This window comes from Trichoderma citrinoviride (genome assembly GCF_003025115.1).
Source record: "Trichoderma citrinoviride strain TUCIM 6016 unplaced genomic scaffold BBK36scaffold_3, whole genome shotgun sequence".
Taxonomy (NCBI): Eukaryota; Fungi; Ascomycota; class Sordariomycetes; order Hypocreales; family Hypocreaceae; genus Trichoderma; species Trichoderma citrinoviride.
The window spans coordinates 2,676,895-2,694,938 of record NW_020194711.1 but is presented as its reverse complement, the minus strand read 5'-3'; the positions used below and the strand labels follow the sequence as shown (position 1 = coordinate 2,694,938).

At 54.7% G+C, this 18,044-nt stretch overlaps 8 protein-coding genes and 1 non-coding gene across 9 annotated transcripts; 5 read left to right on the top strand and 4 right to left on the bottom strand.

Moving 5' to 3' along the window:
• Window positions 1-174: 174 nt before the first annotated feature.
• Window positions 175-1,378, top strand: BBK36DRAFT_1112501 (hypothetical protein; the record flags this gene model as incomplete). The annotated part of the gene is made up of 3 exons (XM_024889813.1): window positions 175-203; window positions 277-426; window positions 532-1,378. 3 exons carry the CDS (start codon window positions 175-177, stop codon window positions 1,376-1,378), a joined length of 1,026 nt encoding a protein of 341 aa, XP_024752513.1.
• A 406-nt stretch (window positions 1,379-1,784) lies between these two features.
• Window positions 1,785-3,652, bottom strand: BBK36DRAFT_1111957 (Mgm101p-domain-containing protein; the record flags this gene model as incomplete). Its single annotated transcript, XM_024889758.1, has 6 exons — window positions 1,785-2,055; window positions 2,134-2,747; window positions 3,036-3,061; window positions 3,220-3,288; window positions 3,442-3,473; window positions 3,567-3,652. The coding sequence occupies 6 exons, from the start codon at window positions 3,650-3,652 to the stop codon at window positions 1,785-1,787; spliced, it is 1,098 nt and encodes a 365-aa protein (XP_024752512.1).
• Window positions 3,653-3,800: 148 nt separating this feature from the next.
• Window positions 3,801-6,077, top strand: BBK36DRAFT_1133047 (class II aaRS and biotin synthetase; the record flags this gene model as incomplete). Its single annotated transcript, XM_024892060.1, has 5 exons — window positions 3,801-3,837; window positions 3,911-4,544; window positions 4,615-5,172; window positions 5,240-5,511; window positions 5,584-6,077. The coding sequence occupies 5 exons, from the start codon at window positions 3,801-3,803 to the stop codon at window positions 6,075-6,077; spliced, it is 1,995 nt and encodes a 664-aa protein (XP_024752511.1).
• A 555-nt stretch (window positions 6,078-6,632) lies between these two features.
• BBK36DRAFT_1139270 (protein transporter) lies at window positions 6,633-7,218 on the bottom strand (the record flags this gene model as incomplete). The annotated part of the gene is made up of 2 exons (XM_024893299.1): window positions 6,633-7,052; window positions 7,216-7,218. The coding sequence occupies 2 exons, from the start codon at window positions 7,216-7,218 to the stop codon at window positions 6,633-6,635; spliced, it is 423 nt and encodes a 140-aa protein (XP_024752510.1).
• A 778-nt stretch (window positions 7,219-7,996) lies between these two features.
• BBK36DRAFT_1134704 (hypothetical protein) lies at window positions 7,997-10,275 on the top strand. The gene is made up of 3 exons (XM_024892397.1): window positions 7,997-8,214; window positions 8,337-8,588; window positions 8,670-10,275. The coding sequence occupies exons 1-3, from the start codon at window positions 8,004-8,006 to the stop codon at window positions 10,268-10,270; spliced, it is 2,064 nt and encodes a 687-aa protein (XP_024752509.1). The 5' UTR covers window positions 7,997-8,003; the 3' UTR covers window positions 10,271-10,275.
• Window positions 10,276-10,492: 217 nt separating this feature from the next.
• Window positions 10,493-11,872, bottom strand: BBK36DRAFT_1133044 (ribosomal protein L13e). Its single transcript, XM_024892059.1, has 5 exons — window positions 11,837-11,872; window positions 11,726-11,759; window positions 11,602-11,648; window positions 11,349-11,507; window positions 10,493-11,178 (listed from the first exon to the last, which is right to left on the bottom strand). The coding sequence occupies exons 1-5, from the start codon at window positions 11,837-11,839 to the stop codon at window positions 10,783-10,785; spliced, it is 639 nt and encodes a 212-aa protein (XP_024752508.1). The 5' UTR covers window positions 11,840-11,872; the 3' UTR covers window positions 10,493-10,782.
• Window positions 11,873-12,740: 868 nt separating this feature from the next.
• BBK36DRAFT_1134702 (hypothetical protein) lies at window positions 12,741-14,093 on the top strand. Its single transcript, XM_024892396.1, is given in 7 exon segments — window positions 12,741-12,877; window positions 12,919-12,957; window positions 12,995-13,278; window positions 13,386-13,742; window positions 13,761-13,927; window positions 13,945-13,977; window positions 13,999-14,093. The coding sequence occupies 3 exon segments, from the start codon at window positions 12,999-13,001 to the stop codon at window positions 13,901-13,903; spliced, it is 780 nt and encodes a 259-aa protein (XP_024752507.1). The 5' UTR covers window positions 12,741-12,877; window positions 12,919-12,957; window positions 12,995-12,998; the 3' UTR covers window positions 13,904-13,927; window positions 13,945-13,977; window positions 13,999-14,093.
• A 1,260-nt stretch (window positions 14,094-15,353) lies between these two features.
• Window positions 15,354-16,306, top strand: BBK36DRAFT_1100497 (hypothetical protein; the record flags this gene model as incomplete). Its single annotated transcript, XM_024889146.1, has 2 exons — window positions 15,354-15,422; window positions 15,503-16,306. Coding segments are annotated over 2 exons (873 nt in total), but the record flags the coding sequence as incomplete, so codon positions are not given.
• A 793-nt stretch (window positions 16,307-17,099) lies between these two features.
• BBK36DRAFT_t48 lies at window positions 17,100-17,173 on the bottom strand. Its single transcript has one exon. It is a non-coding gene; the product is annotated as a tRNA-Asn (tRNA).
• Window positions 17,174-18,044: the final 871 nt, after the last annotated feature.

Here is an 18,044-nt window from a genome sequence, read left to right as displayed (position 1 = left end):
TCCTAATAAGACGGCCACTTCCGCAGACTCTCATTGTTACAATAGCCCAAAGGAATAAAGCGACTTGAACACCATTCCGTCGACATTCGACCCGCCATCCTACATCATTCAAGATACATACCTTATCTCTAGACAGTCCGCAGCGGCCGCGTCGGGCCTCGTCGTCCCGCCATCATGTTCGACCTCTTTGCGATGCTCTTATCGTGTGTTATATCTGCCCCGCCATCTTATGCCGTCACTGCGAATCACGGAGCGCTAACGCCTCAAGCAAAACAGCTCTATCGCATCCTTCCTCTTCCCCATCTTCGCCTCCTACAAAGCCCTCAAGACCTCGGATCCCGCCCAGTTGACGCCATGGCTCATGTACTGGGTCGTCTTTAGCATTTGTCTGCTGGTGGAATCCTGGGTCTACTTCATCCTTGCGTGGTACGTTCTTACAGCTGCTTCCGCCGTCCCCCGTCTTACGTCGGCTTTGTGACTGCTCGTATGTATGTCTGGGCTTCCATATTCATTCAGCTTGCCTTTTTCTAGGGTCCCGTTCTATGGCTACATCCGCCTTCTCTTCTTCCTCTACCTGATCTTGCCGCAAACTCAGGGCGCCCGGGTCCTGTACGAGCAGCACGTCCACCCCTTCCTGCGCGAGAACGAAGCGCAAATCGACGAGTTCATCGCCAGCGCTCACGAGCGCCTCAAGGCGGCCGGCATCGACTACTTCCGAAAGGCGATTGATTACCTGAGGGTTAATGTCCTCGGCCTCCCGCCGACCGAGCCCGAGCCTCCCGCCCCTCCGCCGAGCGTCTACCAGAGCTACACGCAGTCGCTCCTTGCCCGGTTTAGCATTCCCGCAGCGGCCTCGCCTGCTGGCGCCGGCAATGTGGGATCGGATCTCTTTGGTCTGCTGGCCAGCGCCGTGAGCGCGGCGACGGGCGGCTCGGGCAAATCAAGCGACGCTGGCGGCTACTCGTCGTCGTCGGTGGTCCCGTCGCACATACAAGACTCGGGCGAGAGGATGACCTTCATCGCCTCTCAGCGAGACCGCCTCAGCGTCCTCCTCACGGCCCTCGACCGGGAAGCAGCGCAGCTTCAGCGGAACAACGCGGGGCAGTCGCAGTCGCGATCGCGCTCCAGGCACATGGACAGCGATGAGGAGGTCACGCAGAGGCCCCCCAGCGGACTGAGCGGCTGGAGCGGACTCAGCAAGAGCCGTAGCGAGACGGATTTCGAGAAGATTGACGCCGAGAGCGGGGCCGAGGATGAGTCCAACCTCCGGCGCCGTCATGCCGGAGGCGGCGAGGGCGGCGGCGGCTCATGGATGCCCTGGGGGGGTCGCGGTGGGCAACCGGGCACAGGCCATAGCTCTGGACCAGAAGAAGACTAGCAAGATTAGGAGCGTCGAGGCGAATGGCTGGCCCGTGAGTATGTAGACAGTTCGTCACCACCACCACCACCAGGCCGCGTGGGCACTCGCGTGGGTGCTGTGCGTGCCTGCGTAAGGAGAATAGAATCTGGCACTCGTTGAGAGGTAATGGTATATCGAGGGGAGTGATCAGAGAGTCGCCCCCCCCCCCATGCAAATGAGCCTTGCCATGTGCCCTGTTTGTGTCTGTACATAAAGTATCGCCCATGGGTTTAACCGGAACTGCTGCACAGCATCAACCCACAGCCGGTTTTCTCTAGAATAATCATACAAGTCCACTGCTCGCCCATAACGCCACCGGTAATTTTCTCATCAGGTTCCCACTAGAATCTTCCTCAACGCCGTAGAGCCGGATGAACGAAGCGCCTTATTTGCTGATCTTGTAAGGGTATGCCACATCCACGTCGCCTTTCCTGTACCATTGCAATCGCTTCTTCTTGGTCGTGACGTGCTCTACCCACACCTCCTCCATGTGGTTCTTCTTGAACCACCGGATAAAGTGAGGATCCCACAGCTCGGAGGCAATGCCCAGGTCCTTGCAGCAGCGCATCAGGGCGTTGGACTTGCATCCTTCCACGGCGGAAGGCAGCTGATCGGCTGAAAAGTACGAGTTTTCGCCCTGGGCTTGCGAGACAAAGCTGGTAAAAAGACATGTTAGCAAAAACAAGTGGCTCGCTCAAGAAAAGCAGCAATGACGTAAGAGAGAGGTTCCTTACCGGCCATCCACAATGAGCGCATACTCCCGCGTCACAATCGTGTCGCCAACGACAGCCTCGCCCTTGGGAATCAGACCCCAGCCCATGGGCCCAAAGGCCTCGTTCAGCCTCCTCCGGTACTTGATCTCCGGCAGATAGACGACGCCGTCGGGCTTGACCTCGATGTCCTTTTCGTCCAGGGGCTGCATCAGGACTTTGAACTGCTTCTCCGTCACCGGGCGGGCTGATATCCCGTAGAAGCTCCTCGTCCAGTCCACGCTGACCGTGTCCACCAGGGAATCGGCCGCATCATCCTCCCTTGCGTCCTCGTAGGCGATGCTCTTGGCCTGGTAGACGACGTCGCTGTAGCTGGTGGGCACGGAGGCCGCTATCGCGGGCTTGGGCGTCGCCTTGGGGGCGGGCTTTGCGTATTTCGGGGCGGGGGCGCTTGGTTTTGCGGGAGGGGGCGTTGTTGTTGCGGATGCGTCGTCCGTCGTTGACGTGGTTGACGTTGTTGCTGAGTCTGTGGCATAGAGGCGTGCTGCTGGGGCTTGGATGTGTCTGGCGGGGAGGCGGGCGAGATGCCGTGAGGCGACGGCGAAGGATCTGCGTGCGGGAAGCATGGTGATGATTTTCTGTCAAAGATTGGCCGACAGTTTGTAAGGGTTTGGGTGTGAAGTTTGGAAAGCAATGGCTGAGATTTGCTTGATTCACGGTATTATCTGAAGAATTTCATGTGTTATCGGGCGAGATGGGGCCGGTGAAAAGAAGTTCCGGGCGACGGCTGTTTGTTCTACTTGATGAATCACTACCTACCAGGCAAACAAAACATCTAGTACATGATTGAATTCGAGAATGAGATGAAATCTGACATATCTGATGCGATGAGTTAAGATAGTTCTATTCCATATTGTGACAATTACATCTTGGTCAAGTGGTATGCATTCCTCTAAGCGTCTTTGGTGCCAGTTCTCTCATTATTGCCATGACGTTTCCAGCACTCTTTGAACTCCTCCATCTACAAGAACAAGACAATTGGTCAGTACTGCTAGAAGCTTGACTTTGGATAAGATGAAAATTAACAAGTGGTTCAATCGATGAAAAGACTTGCCTCTTTGGCACATGCTCTCCAATCCTTCTTTTCGTAGTAGCAGTCTGTCATTTTGGCATTTTCATCTGGCCGTGCGTGTCAGCGCTACCCTACAACAAGGAAGCTGGGTTTAATTTCCATCGCCATATCTCAGAGGTTGACTCTACAACCCTCTTCATTTCTTGATAAACCGTTGCATAGAAATTCCATGTATTGCTCGTCTCCCAGTCTCAACTTACCTGCGCATCCCGTGCTGAATATCCGCTTGTCCCTGGGAATCCCCAACAAAGACGAAGCACGGCTTAGCGTCGGCACTCTCTCAACCATCAAGAGGCAAAAAAAAAGTCAACAACCCGCTACTCACCACTCGTCCGGCTCGTCATCGTCGTCAATTGCCGCGGCTGCTGAAGCTCCCGCTGCCGGCGGCTTTTCCTGCACCTGTCCGGGCATATCGAGGGTGGTTCTGTAGAGCTGTCAAAAAGCGTCGTGAATCGGCCACTGGTGGTGGATGTAAGAGAGAAGAAAAGAGCAAAATATCGATCAATTATCTAGGTGGCGTGACTTGGGCTTTTCCACGGATCGGGGGAAAACAGTCATCATGGCGCCCAGTCGACTCAATGTTCTCGTCCACACAGGTCAATAAGCCTCAATATCTGCCATGCTCCTCTTGATAGCTGTATAATGGCAAAAACTAACTGCATCAAAAAGGCACCGGGACCACGGCCGAGTCTGTCAGGCACTGCATGCATTCGCTCCGCCGGCTGCTCTCGCCAAACTACGCCATCATCCCCGTCACCGAGACGGTCCTGCTAAAGGAGCCGTGGGCACAGACGTGCGCTCTTCTCGTGTTTCCCGGAGGCGCCGACCTTGGCTACTGTCGGGTGTTCAACGGCGAGGGAAACCGACGCATCAGCGACTTTGTCCGCCGCGGAGGCGCGTATCTCGGGCTCTGTGCCGGCGGGTATTACGGCAGCAGCAGATGCGAGTTTGAAGTTGGCAACAAGGCCCTCGAGGTCGTCGGAAGCAGAGAGCTTGGCTTCTTCCCCGGAACGTGTCGCGGCGGGGCGTTCAAGGGATTCGAGTACAGGAGTGAGAGGGGAGCTCGGGCTGCTATTATCAAGGCGGAGAAGCAGGCCCTGCGAGACAAGATCCCGGATGAATTCGCCGTTTACTACAACGGCGGTGGTGTTTTCGTGGACGGGAAGGCAACGGGAGGAGCAAGAGTCGAGGTGCTGGCGTCTTACAAGGACAAACTGGACGTGGACGGGGGCGATGAAAAAGCCGCAGTGATTCTGTGTCATGTGGGAGAGGGCAAGGCAATTCTCAGCGGGCCACACCCAGAGTGAGTTCCAGCCCTCGTCGGTCTCCAAAGGGCGAAAGATGTTGTCAACTGACACGGATACTCTTTCAAGATTCGCACCCGCCAATCTCAAGCCTCAAGCAGACATTCCGGGATACGGCGAACTCGTCGACAGACTTGCCGCAGATGACAGATCTCGAACCACCTTCTTGAAAGCTCTCTTGTCCGAACTTGGCCTCGAAGTTGTTCAAGACGATTACACGCCCCCCTCCTTGTCCAGCCTCCATCTCACCGCCCTCCACAGCGGCAAGGTGACGGAGCTGCTCTGCGATTGGGGAGACGCCATCGAAAAGGAGAATGGCGACGAATTCATTCGTGGGGAAGCAGATACTTTCAAGATCATCGTAGCCCATCAGGAAGGGTTGAACCTGGATGAGCTTGAAGAGGCTTTGCCGCAGGCCGACACGATTGATGACCCGAACTCCGTCATCAAGAAGATTGTTGCTCATGAGGACAAGTTACCTAGCGATTCGCTCACACCTCGCTTTAGCCACGAGCGGTTTTACTCTGGTCTGAAAAAGTATAGGAGGGTTGAGTCTGGAGCTGAGCACTGGGGCGACGTTTTGCTCTATGGCGATGTCGTTACCAGCACCAACACTCTGCTTGAAAAGTGCGTCATCCTGTTCACCTCCCTTCCGTATACATATTTACAGCCGCTAACTCATCGTCGTAAACAGAAACCCAAAACTCAACAGCAAGCTGCCAACTGGCTTCGTCTTCACCGCCACCACTCAAATCGCAGGCCGGGGACGAGGATCCAACGTCTGGGTCGCACCCCCGGGATCCCTCCTCTTCTCCGTCGTCATCAACCATCCGGCTCACCTCGCCGCTTCAAGACCCATCGTTTTCATCCAGTATATCGCAGCTGTCGCCATCGTCGAGGCCATCCGCTCCTATGATGCGGGCTATGAGAATATGCCCGTCAAGCTGAAGTGGCCTAATGACATATGTAAATCACCACCGATCCTTTTGCCTCTACTTTCCTCCCTTCATACCTAGTCCTCTTAACTAACAGCAATAGATGCCCTCGATCCCACAAAGCCAGCATCGTCCCAGTCCTACGTCAAAATTGGCGGCATCCTCTCCCAGTGCAGCTACTTCAACGGCGCCTACCAGGTCGTCCTCGGCATCGGCATCAACGCAACCAACCCGCGCCCGACGACCTCTCTCTCTGACCTGCTCCCGCAGACCGGCGTCGCGCCTTTCCACATTGAGACCCTTCTCGCCCGCATCATCACGCGGCTCGAGGCCGTGTACGAGCATTTCCGTCGCGAGGGCTTCTCTCAAGATCTGGAGACGCGGTACTACCGCCACTGGCTGCATACCGGACAGTCCATCACGCTGGAGGCCGAGGGCGGCGTCAAGGCGAGGGTCGTGGGCATCACGCGCGATTGGGGGATGCTGCGTGTCGAGGAGACGGATTCCGAGGGGAGAGGGACCGGCAAGATGTGGAGTCTCCAGAGTGATGAGAATAGCTTCGACTATTGGAAGGGACTCGTCCGTAGAAAGGCATGAAGTTCTTGATGCTATTACATACGCTGGGTCACATTCAAGAAGAGATCATACATAGTAGACAAAGGCTTCATCTAATCGTCAATTTACACAAGTGGTATGTTACATTGTCTCCTATCGTACAAGCAAAGTAAGCCAATCGCGCGTGTTGAAGATGACTCCAAGAACGCCTCTTGCTTCTTCTTCTTCTTTTCCTCCGTTTTTTGTGTTCGTCTAGACCCAGTCTCCTGTGGCTTCGAAGCCTCTAGATGTCCTCTCCTCCATAAACGCCGTGCCATGCCACTGTCGAGTGAAGATGTGGTAGTACGATTACCCAGAAACAAAAGAAAATAGAAAAAGAAAATCGCGTGCGAAACGGGAGGAGCTCGTCTGTTTTTCTCTTTCGTCACAACCCCCTCTTGAGTGGAGGAGCTGTCGCGGCCTTGCTCCCACTTCCCACTTAGCACAGCGAGCTGCCGCGTAAGCTGTCCCTCCAATTCAAGCCATTCGTGAAAAATATGCCGTAGTCGTGTTATAGTAATATCGTCCGCTTCGTCAAAAACCAACCGCTCCCCCCGCTCATTTATCCTTGTAGATCTTCGGCTTCCACCCCTCCTTCGCCTCAGCCTCCATCTCGGCCTTTTCTCGTATAGGCCCAATCTCAGCCTCGAAGCGCTCCTTTGCCCGCACAATCTTGCTCTGCAGGTAGAAGCTGCCGCCCTTGTCCGGGTTGTTGGCGTCGAATAGCCGCTTGTACCGCTCGAGCACCTCCTCGACGTTGGCCTGGCCGTTGGCGGGCGGCTTGACGTTGAGGATGCGGCAGGCCTCCTCCAGCGTCATTCCGGCCGTCAGAGAGGCCCGGCCTGAGGCGCTGACGCCGGCCTTGGCCTGCGCGCGCTGGTACTGCGACGAGGCTTGGGCTTGTCGGTAGGCCGCCATGAAGGACCGGCCGAGGATGCGGGAGCCTGTGAGGAAGGCGGTGATGACGAATTTGTGCGCCTGTTTTGCAGTAGAGTGATTAGTTGCTGTCCATTGTGTCACAGAAAGCGCCAGGGCCTGGGAGCATTCATCCGCCATGGCGTCTCTTGTCGCAGAATGTCACGATGGCGGCATGAAGATCCGGGGCCTCGGCAAGCCAAGGAAGAAAACGGTGCGGGCATACCATGGTGGTGAAGAACCCAGTGCAGCCAACTCCAGCAAAAGGAAAGACGCTCTCTCAACAGCTCAAAGAGTCTGAAAAGTCCTTGAGGAATGCGAAATGTCCGGTGAGCACCGTCCTGCGGTCAAGAATGCGAAAGTTCGAGAATCGTTTTGCCTCTTCGAAATTTGCCAATCCCGGCTTTGCGACTTAATCCGGGATGAGTTGCTGCGTTTTTCTCGTTTACCCGGAGTTCTGCCACTCACCGAGCGCGTCCACCTCGGTCAGGAAAAGGGCGCCCAAAACTCCCCCACCATGTTCGTATCCCAGCAACATTCCAGCCACAGCCGCGCAGGATCGCCCCCCCTGACTGGAGAGCCACGCAATTGCCGGTCATATTTAGTAAACTGACTGGACCCGACAGACCAACAAGGCCATTGGTAGGTTTATTCTCCTCGTTGTGCTCCTAGACGGGAGAGAGTCAGAAGCTAGAATACTCTCCGGACCATCTGCAACCGCCCACTTGCCGAGATACGCGGGTTCTGCTTGGCTAGACTGGGATTGTTCTCCCAGAAGCTTTGCAAGCCCTGTTTCATTTTCTGGTGGTGAGGCTGAAGTCCCTGCTGGTGGTCGTCATCACCTGCAAGGGTTGCTTGTGAAGAGGCCATCTTCGAAGACGCCAATTATTACTACTTTCTTGGATCTGATCTTTCCCTCTCTGTCTGCTCAGTGCTACAAGTACTTTGCCATATCTTTGAACACTTCGTCAATCTTTTGTGAATCATCAAAGAAGAGCCAGAATCGCAGCAACCATGGCGCCCCATGAAATCGAAGACATGCTACGGCGAGAGGGCAGCAACGTCTCTCCTGACAAATACGACGAGTCCACAGAGCCGGCCGAGGCTCGCCAGAGACGGACTGGGCTCCTGGTGCCCATCTTGGCAGCCTGTCGAGAAGTGTGGGTGTCTGAGCCGGATGAGCTGGAGCTCATGGTTGAGAAACTGGGTGATGGCAGCAGAGACGGTGAGTTGCTATCAAGCACCCGAGGAACCGCAACTTGAGGAAGCCAGTTTCGGCAAAAACAGAACGAAACGACCTTCACTGGCAACATCCCCTCAACTGACCACATGTCTGGAACCGTATAGTCGCTTGGCGGGGCCCCTTTGGTGATTCCGGGATCCTCGAGTTCTTCCTCCGCATTCTCGCGGGCAACGGGCTGAAGCAGGGGCTCAAGATACACATCTTGCGGCTGGTCGGCAACTCTTGTGCAGACACGGACGAGAACCGTGCGAGAGTGATTCAAGGAAATCATCTCGATACCGTCATAAACCTTCTGCAAGATGAGAGCCTGATACCCTTCACCATCCCCGTGCTTTTCAACATTTTGGTTGACTATGGTAATAATATGATCTCCCCCACAAAAACGTTACTCAAGCTGGGACATCAAAGAGACTAATGAGTGCCTGTGTGAATAAAAGAACCTGCACAACTGGCTGCTTCACAGGCGAATCTCAACCAGCGACTCATCGACCTCCTGTCCTCCCCAACCCTTGCCAACTTCATCGTCTTCGTCCCTTATTTCTGCAAGATTCTCGCCCTACTTGTTAGCCAGGAGGGCGAGGCAGCTCGTGCCAGTCCCAGAACCGTTGAGGTCCTCCTCACACTGGCCATGAGTCCGCCCTCTCGAGATGATCTGGACGACTTCACATCGCTTGTCTCGGTGGCGGGTGCTTATCTCGCCAATGACAGATTCCAAGCCGCATTGATCCAGGGGCCGTTGATGCAGCTCTTCCTTTCCACCTTTTACCACGCCCATACGCACTTCAACCTGCTCGACATCGATGACGCCGATTCGGCGGCATCCCTGAAGAAGCTTCACTCCTCTCTCCTCATCAACTTGGCGGACATTACCGGCAACGACCTGTTCACCTCCTGCTATCCGTTGCAGAGCCCGATCGCGCAAAGCTTGCTTGCATGGCTGCAAGGCTCGAACCTGCAACTACAGACTGCAGCTTGTCTCGCCCTGGGCAACATCTCCCGCTCCGATGAAGCCACCACCTCCCTCGTTCAAGCCTACTATGCCCACGCCCCCTTGGTGAGGCTCCTTTCGAACACCGAGATCACGGACGCGCAGCTCCTCCATTCGGCCTTGTCCTTCTTGAAGAACCTGGCCATCCCGGTACAGAACAAGCCGCTCCTCGGTGACCTGCTGGAGGTCGGTTGTGTGCCGCGATTCTTCACGCTAGACACTTCGCCGCAGGTGCAGTTTGCCGCCGTGTCTCTGACTCGGCTGCTTCTCGTCAACTGCCCTCCCAACGTCGCTCGCATCTGCGCTCCTCTCAGCGCAGACCCGGCCAGCCCGGCTCACGACCTCTCCAGCGTGAGCGGCATCATCTCTCTCTACGAACGCTCCGATGCCGAGCCCACAAGGCTCGAGGCCGCCCGCGCTGTGGCTGCCGTATGCCGCATGCTTCACTCCAGCCCGGTCGCCCCCTTGCTGCCAGCCTGGGGCGGTTCGGTTGCAGAAGACGACGACGGCACGCCTGGGGATGAAGAAAGCCGGCGGCGGGCATACTTTTACAGCAAGCATGACATTGCGAGGGTCCTCTCGTTCCTGATCGTCCAGCAGAAGTGGCCGACTCTCCGCTCGGAAGCGTGGTTCGTCTTCGCCCTTATGTGTCGCTCCAAGGAAGGCGGCCGCGTCATCATCGAGGTGCTCCAGATCCACGACACCATGACGGCCCTCATCAAAGCCGTCACCGGCAGGGATACGCCCCTCAGCGAGACGACGACGGCAGCAACCATCACCAACGAGCAGCCTGCCGACGAGGCCGCGGTGGTGGCGTCCGATGGGCAGATTGCGTCCATGGCGGAGGGCCTGGGGCTGCAGCCTCAGCAGGCGGATCCAAGGCAGAAGGAGAGCATGGTGCGGGTGGATCGGGAGAATGCGCTGGTCATGTTGACGGAGCTGCTTCGGTCGTGGGGGAGTCAGCTGCCTGGGCTGAGGGTGAGCATCTTGCAGGATTTGGTCAAGGAGGGCACGGAGATTGTGGCTGCCCAGAAGGCCGCGGTGCCTTGAGTGAGAGTGTATGTCTTGTCTTGTCTCGCTTTGCCTGGGGAGGCCGGCGAATAGAGCGAGGGGGCCTGGTATAGATACTACTCACATCAACAAGTTTTTATATATACATAGAGTATTTGTCTATATCCTCACAGTAGTCACAATGCAGGTAGCAGCGGAGGCGCAAAGTGGACAAAGCGTCAAATGCAAACCTTTTCACGATATGAGACTACGTTGCGCCCATCATGCCCTCGTTTCAAATTAAATGCCAATTGGCCCTTTTGTTTGTATGAGCTGTGCGTAATACATGGTGGGCAGAGTCGGTTTGATCATGCAAATAATTCTTTGACCTGGTGTGTGACCTAAAAGAGCATATAGTAGTTATTTTCCTCCCGTAACCTTGGCCCAGCACACAGTTCATTCAAAGCTTCGAAAACCGAACCCTTGCCACACGCACACACTCTCCCAGTAGAGGACGCAAAAGAGCAAGAAAACCCTTAAAACACCAGTTTCCCTTTTTTCTAACAAGAAGTTTATTTCTTGGCAGACTCGGCCTCGGCCGCGTCCCGAGCACGCTTCTCGCGGGCACCCTGGTACCTGGCGTTGCTTCGGGCGTTGCGAAGCTTCGCGTAGGCACCACCCTCAACACCGGCGGGGATCTCGCTCTTGCTAATCTCAGTGACGCCCTCGGAGACGTGGGCGATGGGCAGAGCGGCGGCGATGGAGCGGACCTTGTCCAGCTGGGAGACGTCGGTCTTGGTGTCACCCTTCTTGGGGGCGTTGGACTTGCGGGGCAGGAGGATGAGGCGCTCCTTGTAGGCCTTGAGGCGGGCCACGTTGGCGGCGAGGCTCTCCTCGCTCAGGTTCTGTCGGCGGAAGTCGACGGCGATGCCGATGGTGGGAGCCAGGGACTTGGAGATACCGGCCTCCTGTGAGAATTTGTTAGAATCCGTTTCCAGCCACTACCGGGGTTGCTTTCGTTCTCTTCTCCCCGTATCCAAAGGCCTTGGCATATGCCACTTTCCGAGTGTTTTCCTCCTTTTACTTTCTTCTCCAGGCCAGAGGTTCGGGGAGAAGAGGACTCTCAATCAAGTCGTACCTTGAGCTCAGTGAGGGTGAAACCACGACCGGCGCGGACGCGGCGGTTGTACTTAATGGTAGGGCATCGCACCACGGGGCGGAGCTTGTCGACGGGACGAGGAGCGAGGGCAGCAGCCTTGGCCTGACGAGCAGTACGTCTCCGAGACTTTCGGCCGGGCTATTCGAACAAACAAAGGTCAATATCCCGTTTCCAAAAATGTCGAATGACGCATCTATTTTTTCTCGAGTCGCTCGTTGGAAGAATCGCATACCTGGTCAAAGTGGGTGCGAACCCGCCTCTGCCAATCCTTGCGGAAGTCTGTGGGAGGAGTCAGTCGCCGCCATTCATCATCAATCGCATCGTCGCTTCGAGATTCCGGGTGGGATGATGCTCACGGTTGCTGATGATCGTCTGGTTGTGCTTGATCGCCTGGACGTGGGAAAAAAAGGTCAGCAACTCTGTAGAGTCGAGCAATTCGGCGTCTTCATCTGGGGATCATGCCATACCATTGTGTCTGATTGCGATCAACGTGGACTCCGGTGGTCGTTGTTCGGGAGGCGTTGAAATTTCGGAGGATGAGGCTCGTCAAATTCGTCGAAGGGTTTTCGTGCCCTACAATCGATACGTACCTCGTGGGGACATGCCCTGCCGCGCACCAAAAAAGCGAATCCTGATCACGTGCCCCGCTTAGCAATTACTGCTGCCTTGGTGCCTGAGACTGCCGCGTTTTTGCGCCAGGCACCAACTTGGAGCTATAAAACAAAGTGCACGCTGCCGCTCCTTTGCTTGTTTTTCTTCTTTTCTTTTCTTCATACTTACCTTGTTTCGAGCACCCCAGCTCAAGAATTGGGGTGTTCAGTAAGGAAGGCCTGCATTGCACATCGCGGAGTCATTCCTTGCTCCATTGTCCTTCGGGGCCATGGGAGGCGTAATTTTTGATATATTCCACTCCGTTTTCATTGTGAGACTGCTATATGCAGCGTCATGAAGAAGATGAGATCCGAGCCTCATAGCTCTTGACCACGACGCGTCAGCGAATGGAAAGCTGCACGGTGACTGAACAGCTGTGTTTGCCTTGCTGCTGCGTACATGACAAGAAACGTGAACAAACGTGGGTAATCCTTGATAGGATTGAAAGCGAACAATGATGGTTCTCATTATTTGTAGATGCTGCTGTTTCCACTGCTGATGCGCGAGCATCTACGTGTAACCTTTACCTGCGTCGTAGTTGTACGTGTAAATTATCTTTTGCCAAAATGATGGATTCTTGTACGACAAACTGAGACGATTCGATGATCCTCCGTTTGAGCAGCTCAATGATAATCCATACAATCTGTAATTTTTTCTCAAGACAAAGCCCATCTCTGTTTTCGTAGTGCCAATTGTTTCCCGTCAATTTTCTTCAAGGAAAAAAAAACAGCCCATTTCTGGTCCCCCGGAATTCTCCCGCACCAATCAGGCCCGGCGAATTCCACACTTCTTGGCCGATTCTGCGGCGTGCACCTTGTCGAAAATCTCACGGAAAGCCGATCAAGCAAAACCTGTCTTGATGTCACCTTTTGCCCGTCTGCTCCCCTCAAACAAGTCGCTCTACAATCTCGGCCTCTCTTTGAGCCTTGACTCTTGACGGTTTCCTTTTCATTCCTTTATATCCTATAAATCTCCAAAATGGCGTCCCGGATAGGACCTCGGAGCGTCAAGGACGCAACCAGATTCACCTCCACCATACCCCACGCCACCTCAAAGTCTGCCACTTCTGCCGCGACTCCCAGCGCCGCCTCCAGGATTCCCGGCGAAACGCCCGAGCAGAGAGTGAGGCGATTGAGGCAGGCGCATCTGGCGGCGCAAAGGGCGCAGGTCAGCAAGGCGGACAAGGTCATTGATGCGTCAAGGCGCTTCTTCGATGTGGCCCACAGGTGGACGGTGGGGGGCCTTGTCATGTTCACAGGTACGTGATTAAGCTGGAGCGGAAGGAGTCGATTTTGAGCGGGAAGAGTGAAGGAGAGAAGCTTTCAGAAAAGAACGAATAGACTGACAAACAATTTATCGGTCCAGTCGTCGCCGGCGTCGTCAGCGTATACTCCGTCTGGGACATGCTCCGCTACAACCGCGCCCGCCGCGCCGAATGGATCGAGGCCCAGCGCAAGTTCGAGGCCGACGAGCTTTCCACCGCCCGCCTGGCCTACCTCAGGGGCGACGCAACCGAGGAGCAAATTGCCCTCGTTGAGGAGGCCAACGCCGAAGCCGAGGCAAAGGGCGTCAAGCTGCCCCCGCTGCTGTCACCGCCCGAGCACCGGACGCATTTCGAGGAGGCCGTCAAGCCTGCTTTCAACGCGGGGAAGACGGCCGAGGGCAAGGGCAAGGGCTTACTTGGCTTCCTTTGGGGAGGTAGCGGTACCGACAGCACCAGCACCAGCACCAGCACCGATTCGGAGAACAACAGCGCAAGTGCCATTGTCAAGGATGCGTGGGAGAAGGAGAAGGAAAACCAGCGAAACGGAGGCAGCTTGGATCAGCTCGGCCTGGAGACGGGGAGCGCCTCACCAGAGCCCAAGAAGAAGGGCTGGTGGTGAGCTCATCGCCGGCGGCGGATGAAAGGAGAAACGAAGAAAAGGAAGAAAAGGAAGAAAAGAGAGAAGAGAGAAGAAAGAGCAGAGACAATGGTGAGAAAACTATACACCGTGTTATTTGGGTAAGGAGGGCGGCAGCCGTGTATCATACTACATGTCGATGGGCTTGCATTAGATGGAGTCGGGAGTTCAATTGTTGTATGTACTATAAGGGGACACACCTCCCAGCTACTATTTTATCACATGCATCCGAATTTGTCGGGCATACAGGACTCCAGAAACAAGAATGGAAGTGGATACGGAACTGGATCTGAAGATGTGAGTGAAGATGCATTTGCAGGCGAAATGTAAGGGCCGGTGTCAGTTGGCTTGGAAAGATTCCCAGACGATTTACAGCACGATACTTTGTACTTGTCAGACGGTTCACTTCGCCGTTCTCGTACAAGTAATTCCTGCGTTCAAAGAAAAGAACCAAGACAGCAATCCATCCAGAGCATCTGACACAGCTCTAAAATGAAATGGCCAAGAGCACCCTTTTTCAATTGAGTAACGCTGCCCAGCACCAACTGGAAGTAGAATGCGCAGCAGTGCATGTGGTCCTACCGACAGCATCTCGTTGATGGCTTAGTGGAAGAGTGCACAGAACATGGAAGGGAGCGCTAGGGAACCTCGTCACAGCTGTGCACGCAGACTACTGGTAGGTACCTTAGTGAGACCTAGCCGTGAAGACAATGCATAAGGTATTGACGTGCCTCGTCTATCTCAAGTAAAGTTCCGGGCGAAATTGAGGTTAATCCAATTCCTTGTTTGTTCATTTTCCATCAACGTCCATGAGAAAAGTACTTTCATCCTGTCGCAAGGTCCAAGGCTGGGGTTCAGCCTCAGCAGTGTTACCCAAAGACCTACAGCCTCTCTAGCATCGAGTGGCGCGTCTAGTCGGCAGTGCTAACACAATCACATCCAAGCAGCGATACCGGATCCAGACATGGAAGACAGGCAGAAATCCAGAGCGCCCGGTTGATGGTGGAAGTTTATACTGACTTCTACAAACTCATGGCGAAAGTGCGAGATGGGTTCACTTCTGTTGCCGTGACTCCGGTGAGCAAGAGCAGGAGCAAGAAGCAGAGCGGTGCTGGCATATAAAGAGCCCAGGATAGCCAGGTCAGGGTTCTGGCTAGCCACTCCCTTTTTCCTTCACTGCCGTCCCCTCACCAACAACTGCCAGCCGCTCTTTACCGTACTCTCAGCTACCAACCTCTAGATATCACAGCAGGCAAGGTAGCCGTCACCCACCTGGCACTCTATACTCTCATCTCTTGCTCGACATCGCTTCTATTTGTTTTTTCGACTCCTCCAACCAATCGCCACTCCCTTTGCATATCATATCTTTGATCAAAGCACTCTGGCACCGCGCAGGTCTGCTGCAATGGCTGATACGCAGTGCTACATGGGCGTGAACATGGGTCGAAAGCGTGGCCGCGCCGCAGACGAGGAGGAAATGGGCTGGGGGCAGCACCAGAATGTGAGTACAATCAGACGACAGACGAGAGAGACATGAGACGCTCTCTGTTGCGAGGGACCCTCTGCTAACGATCCGAGTAGAAACGATTTCAGTACCTTCCAGTCCAAAGCTCGCCAGACTCGGCTCAGCAGTGGCAGTCTGCATCATCCTCCCTTACCTCTCTCAATTTCAGCTCTCATGGCCCCGTGTCGCAGCCCGGCTTTGCTCCTTCGTCACACCAAGCTGCAGCAGGCCCTTCATCTTACGGTGGCGCGGAGCCGAACACGGCAGCGAGCTCTGATCGGATGCCAACGCCGATGCGCCCCAGCTTCGCCGCCCAGGTGCGCGGCCAGCAGCACGAGTGGGCCGGCCCTGGTCCGGTTGTGACGACACTCAACGGCGTCGTCAACATGGGGCATCATCCCGCCGGCTTTTCGGATGATCAATCTGTACCTCGCGTCATGTCGGGTCTGGAAGACTGGCAAGTTGTGCAACATGAGCGAAGGCTGCCCTCCCCCATCTCGGAAGTCGAGGGCTGCGCCCGGGATCAAGGCTCCAGCGACACTGCCATGATGGTTGACGATGGCATGGGCGCGACCATCGGTGCTCCGTTGCCGACCCCTGCTGCGGACCACCCCAACACGATGATGAATGTCGAGTCGCCGGCACAACTGCAAGCGGTCGACCGCCAGGGTGACGCGCCTTCGCCTAGCCCCGGCCGCAGAGGCCATACGCGAAGCAGGCATACCATCAGCAGCTCGACGTGGGGGGCCCGTCCGATGTATCAGGAAACCACCCCTACGACGGATGCGAACGGGGTCAGGAAGAGCTTCAGCATTGGCTACCGACCCGATTGTGAGAAATGCAGAGCCAGAGTAATTGGGCACTACAATCACGTTGTCATCCATTAGCAAGGGAAGACCAAAGCCATCGATCCCAAATCCGACCCGGATTTGTGGGATGCCGCCGTCAGGCCCCTTGATTGGCAGGCCAAGCGACAGGAGCTGGCCAAGTCTTCCAATGGCAGTCACAACACCATGAAGCAGCAAACATCAAAGTGTCCAGAACCGGTTGCCTTGCCTAGTCGGCGGCTGGAGTTTCCCGTATCCAAGCTCAGACAGAAAGCCTTTTCGACGCGGGGCAAGATGAGCAGCCCTTTCTGGAAACGCCAGAGGCTCATGGTTGATCACGACATCCACGGCCACATCGTTTGACCTTTTTTCCTTTGTTCTTACACTTGAATTATCACGACTCGGCGCTGGACGGAAGGGGACTATATTTGCGACGCACTCGTTATTGCTATTACGCATCGACACTGTATAGTATTGCCTTAATACTCCTTTTTTTCTTTTCTTTGTTCTTCTCAGATGAGAGACCAGATACGATAGGTTTGCTTACGAGCTATACTGGCTCCTCCTCGAACAAGCGCACATTGGAAGCGATTTGCTTCATACTTGCCGACGATACACACACACACACACAAATTAATGTTTTTGGGACGACCATAGGGTAAAGGACGGGCAGATTAATGAGAAGCGACTTTTAGGTAGACTTAACGAATTGACCTCATTTGAGATTGATGGATCAACAATGCTTGTGAATTTTTGAAGAAGACACTCAAGACGACTTAAACTCCTGATGACTGCGTGATCAAGTACTGGGAGAAAACAGCAAAAAGAAATCCTCAAGATTTCAGATCTCCTCCGGGAAGGCTCGAACTTCCAACCTCCTGATTAACAGTCAGACGCGCTAGCCAATTGCGCCACAGAGGAATTGATGATGCGGATTCTGATGTAAGGGTACATGAAGGGTGCATGACTGAGAATGCACGTCGAATTCGAGTCTTGTGCTGGTTGCCTTGGCTGTAGCAAGATGAGGACGAGGGGGAATCAGGATGAGGTACGTTTCGCATATGTGTTGGCTATTTGACAGTGCCAATGCCGCCTTATTTTGGTGTTGGTGCGAAAGTTGGGAGATTTGGCAGACTACGACAGGGAAATGAAGTCGTGGTTGATGCATGAGGGCAAAACAGATGGTTATCATGGGAGGGGGGAAACCATTACCACAATACTTGTAGAGGCAGTTCGAGGAGACGGTCTTTGATCGTGTCATGTAAGTCATCAGGAAGGTGTCGCTGGGAGGTGTGTGTGGGATTTGGCTGGCGAGGTGGGAGGTTCGGAGTAGATGGTAGAGGGCATTCTACCTCGAGCTTGTTGCAGGAAATCATGCCCGCTTGTCTACCTACTCCGTATGTATGGCTAGTGTCTGTATCTGTTTGTGTTTGTGTTTTATCGTTCACCTCCTTATACCTTGGCCATCGGCATCAGTCAATGTGGACCTATGTCTACCTAAGGTAGGTAGGTATGTCAACAGATCCGTACGCATACAGCTGAGTCGTGATAGGCGCCACCGTGTGCGAGCTGTCGATAGCATACCTGATGGAAAAGCGGACATATACTTTTATGGATTGAACTATATGTAGTACCTCTCAGTCATTATTGCTTCCATTCAGTTTTCCAAGCCTTGCCGCTATGCATTGTCGAATATCTGGTAGTTCACGGCATGGTGCAGGGTAGGTAAGAATGATGGTAGTGGTGTGGTGGTGGTGGGGGGATATCGGGAATTTGGAGAGCAATGGAAACT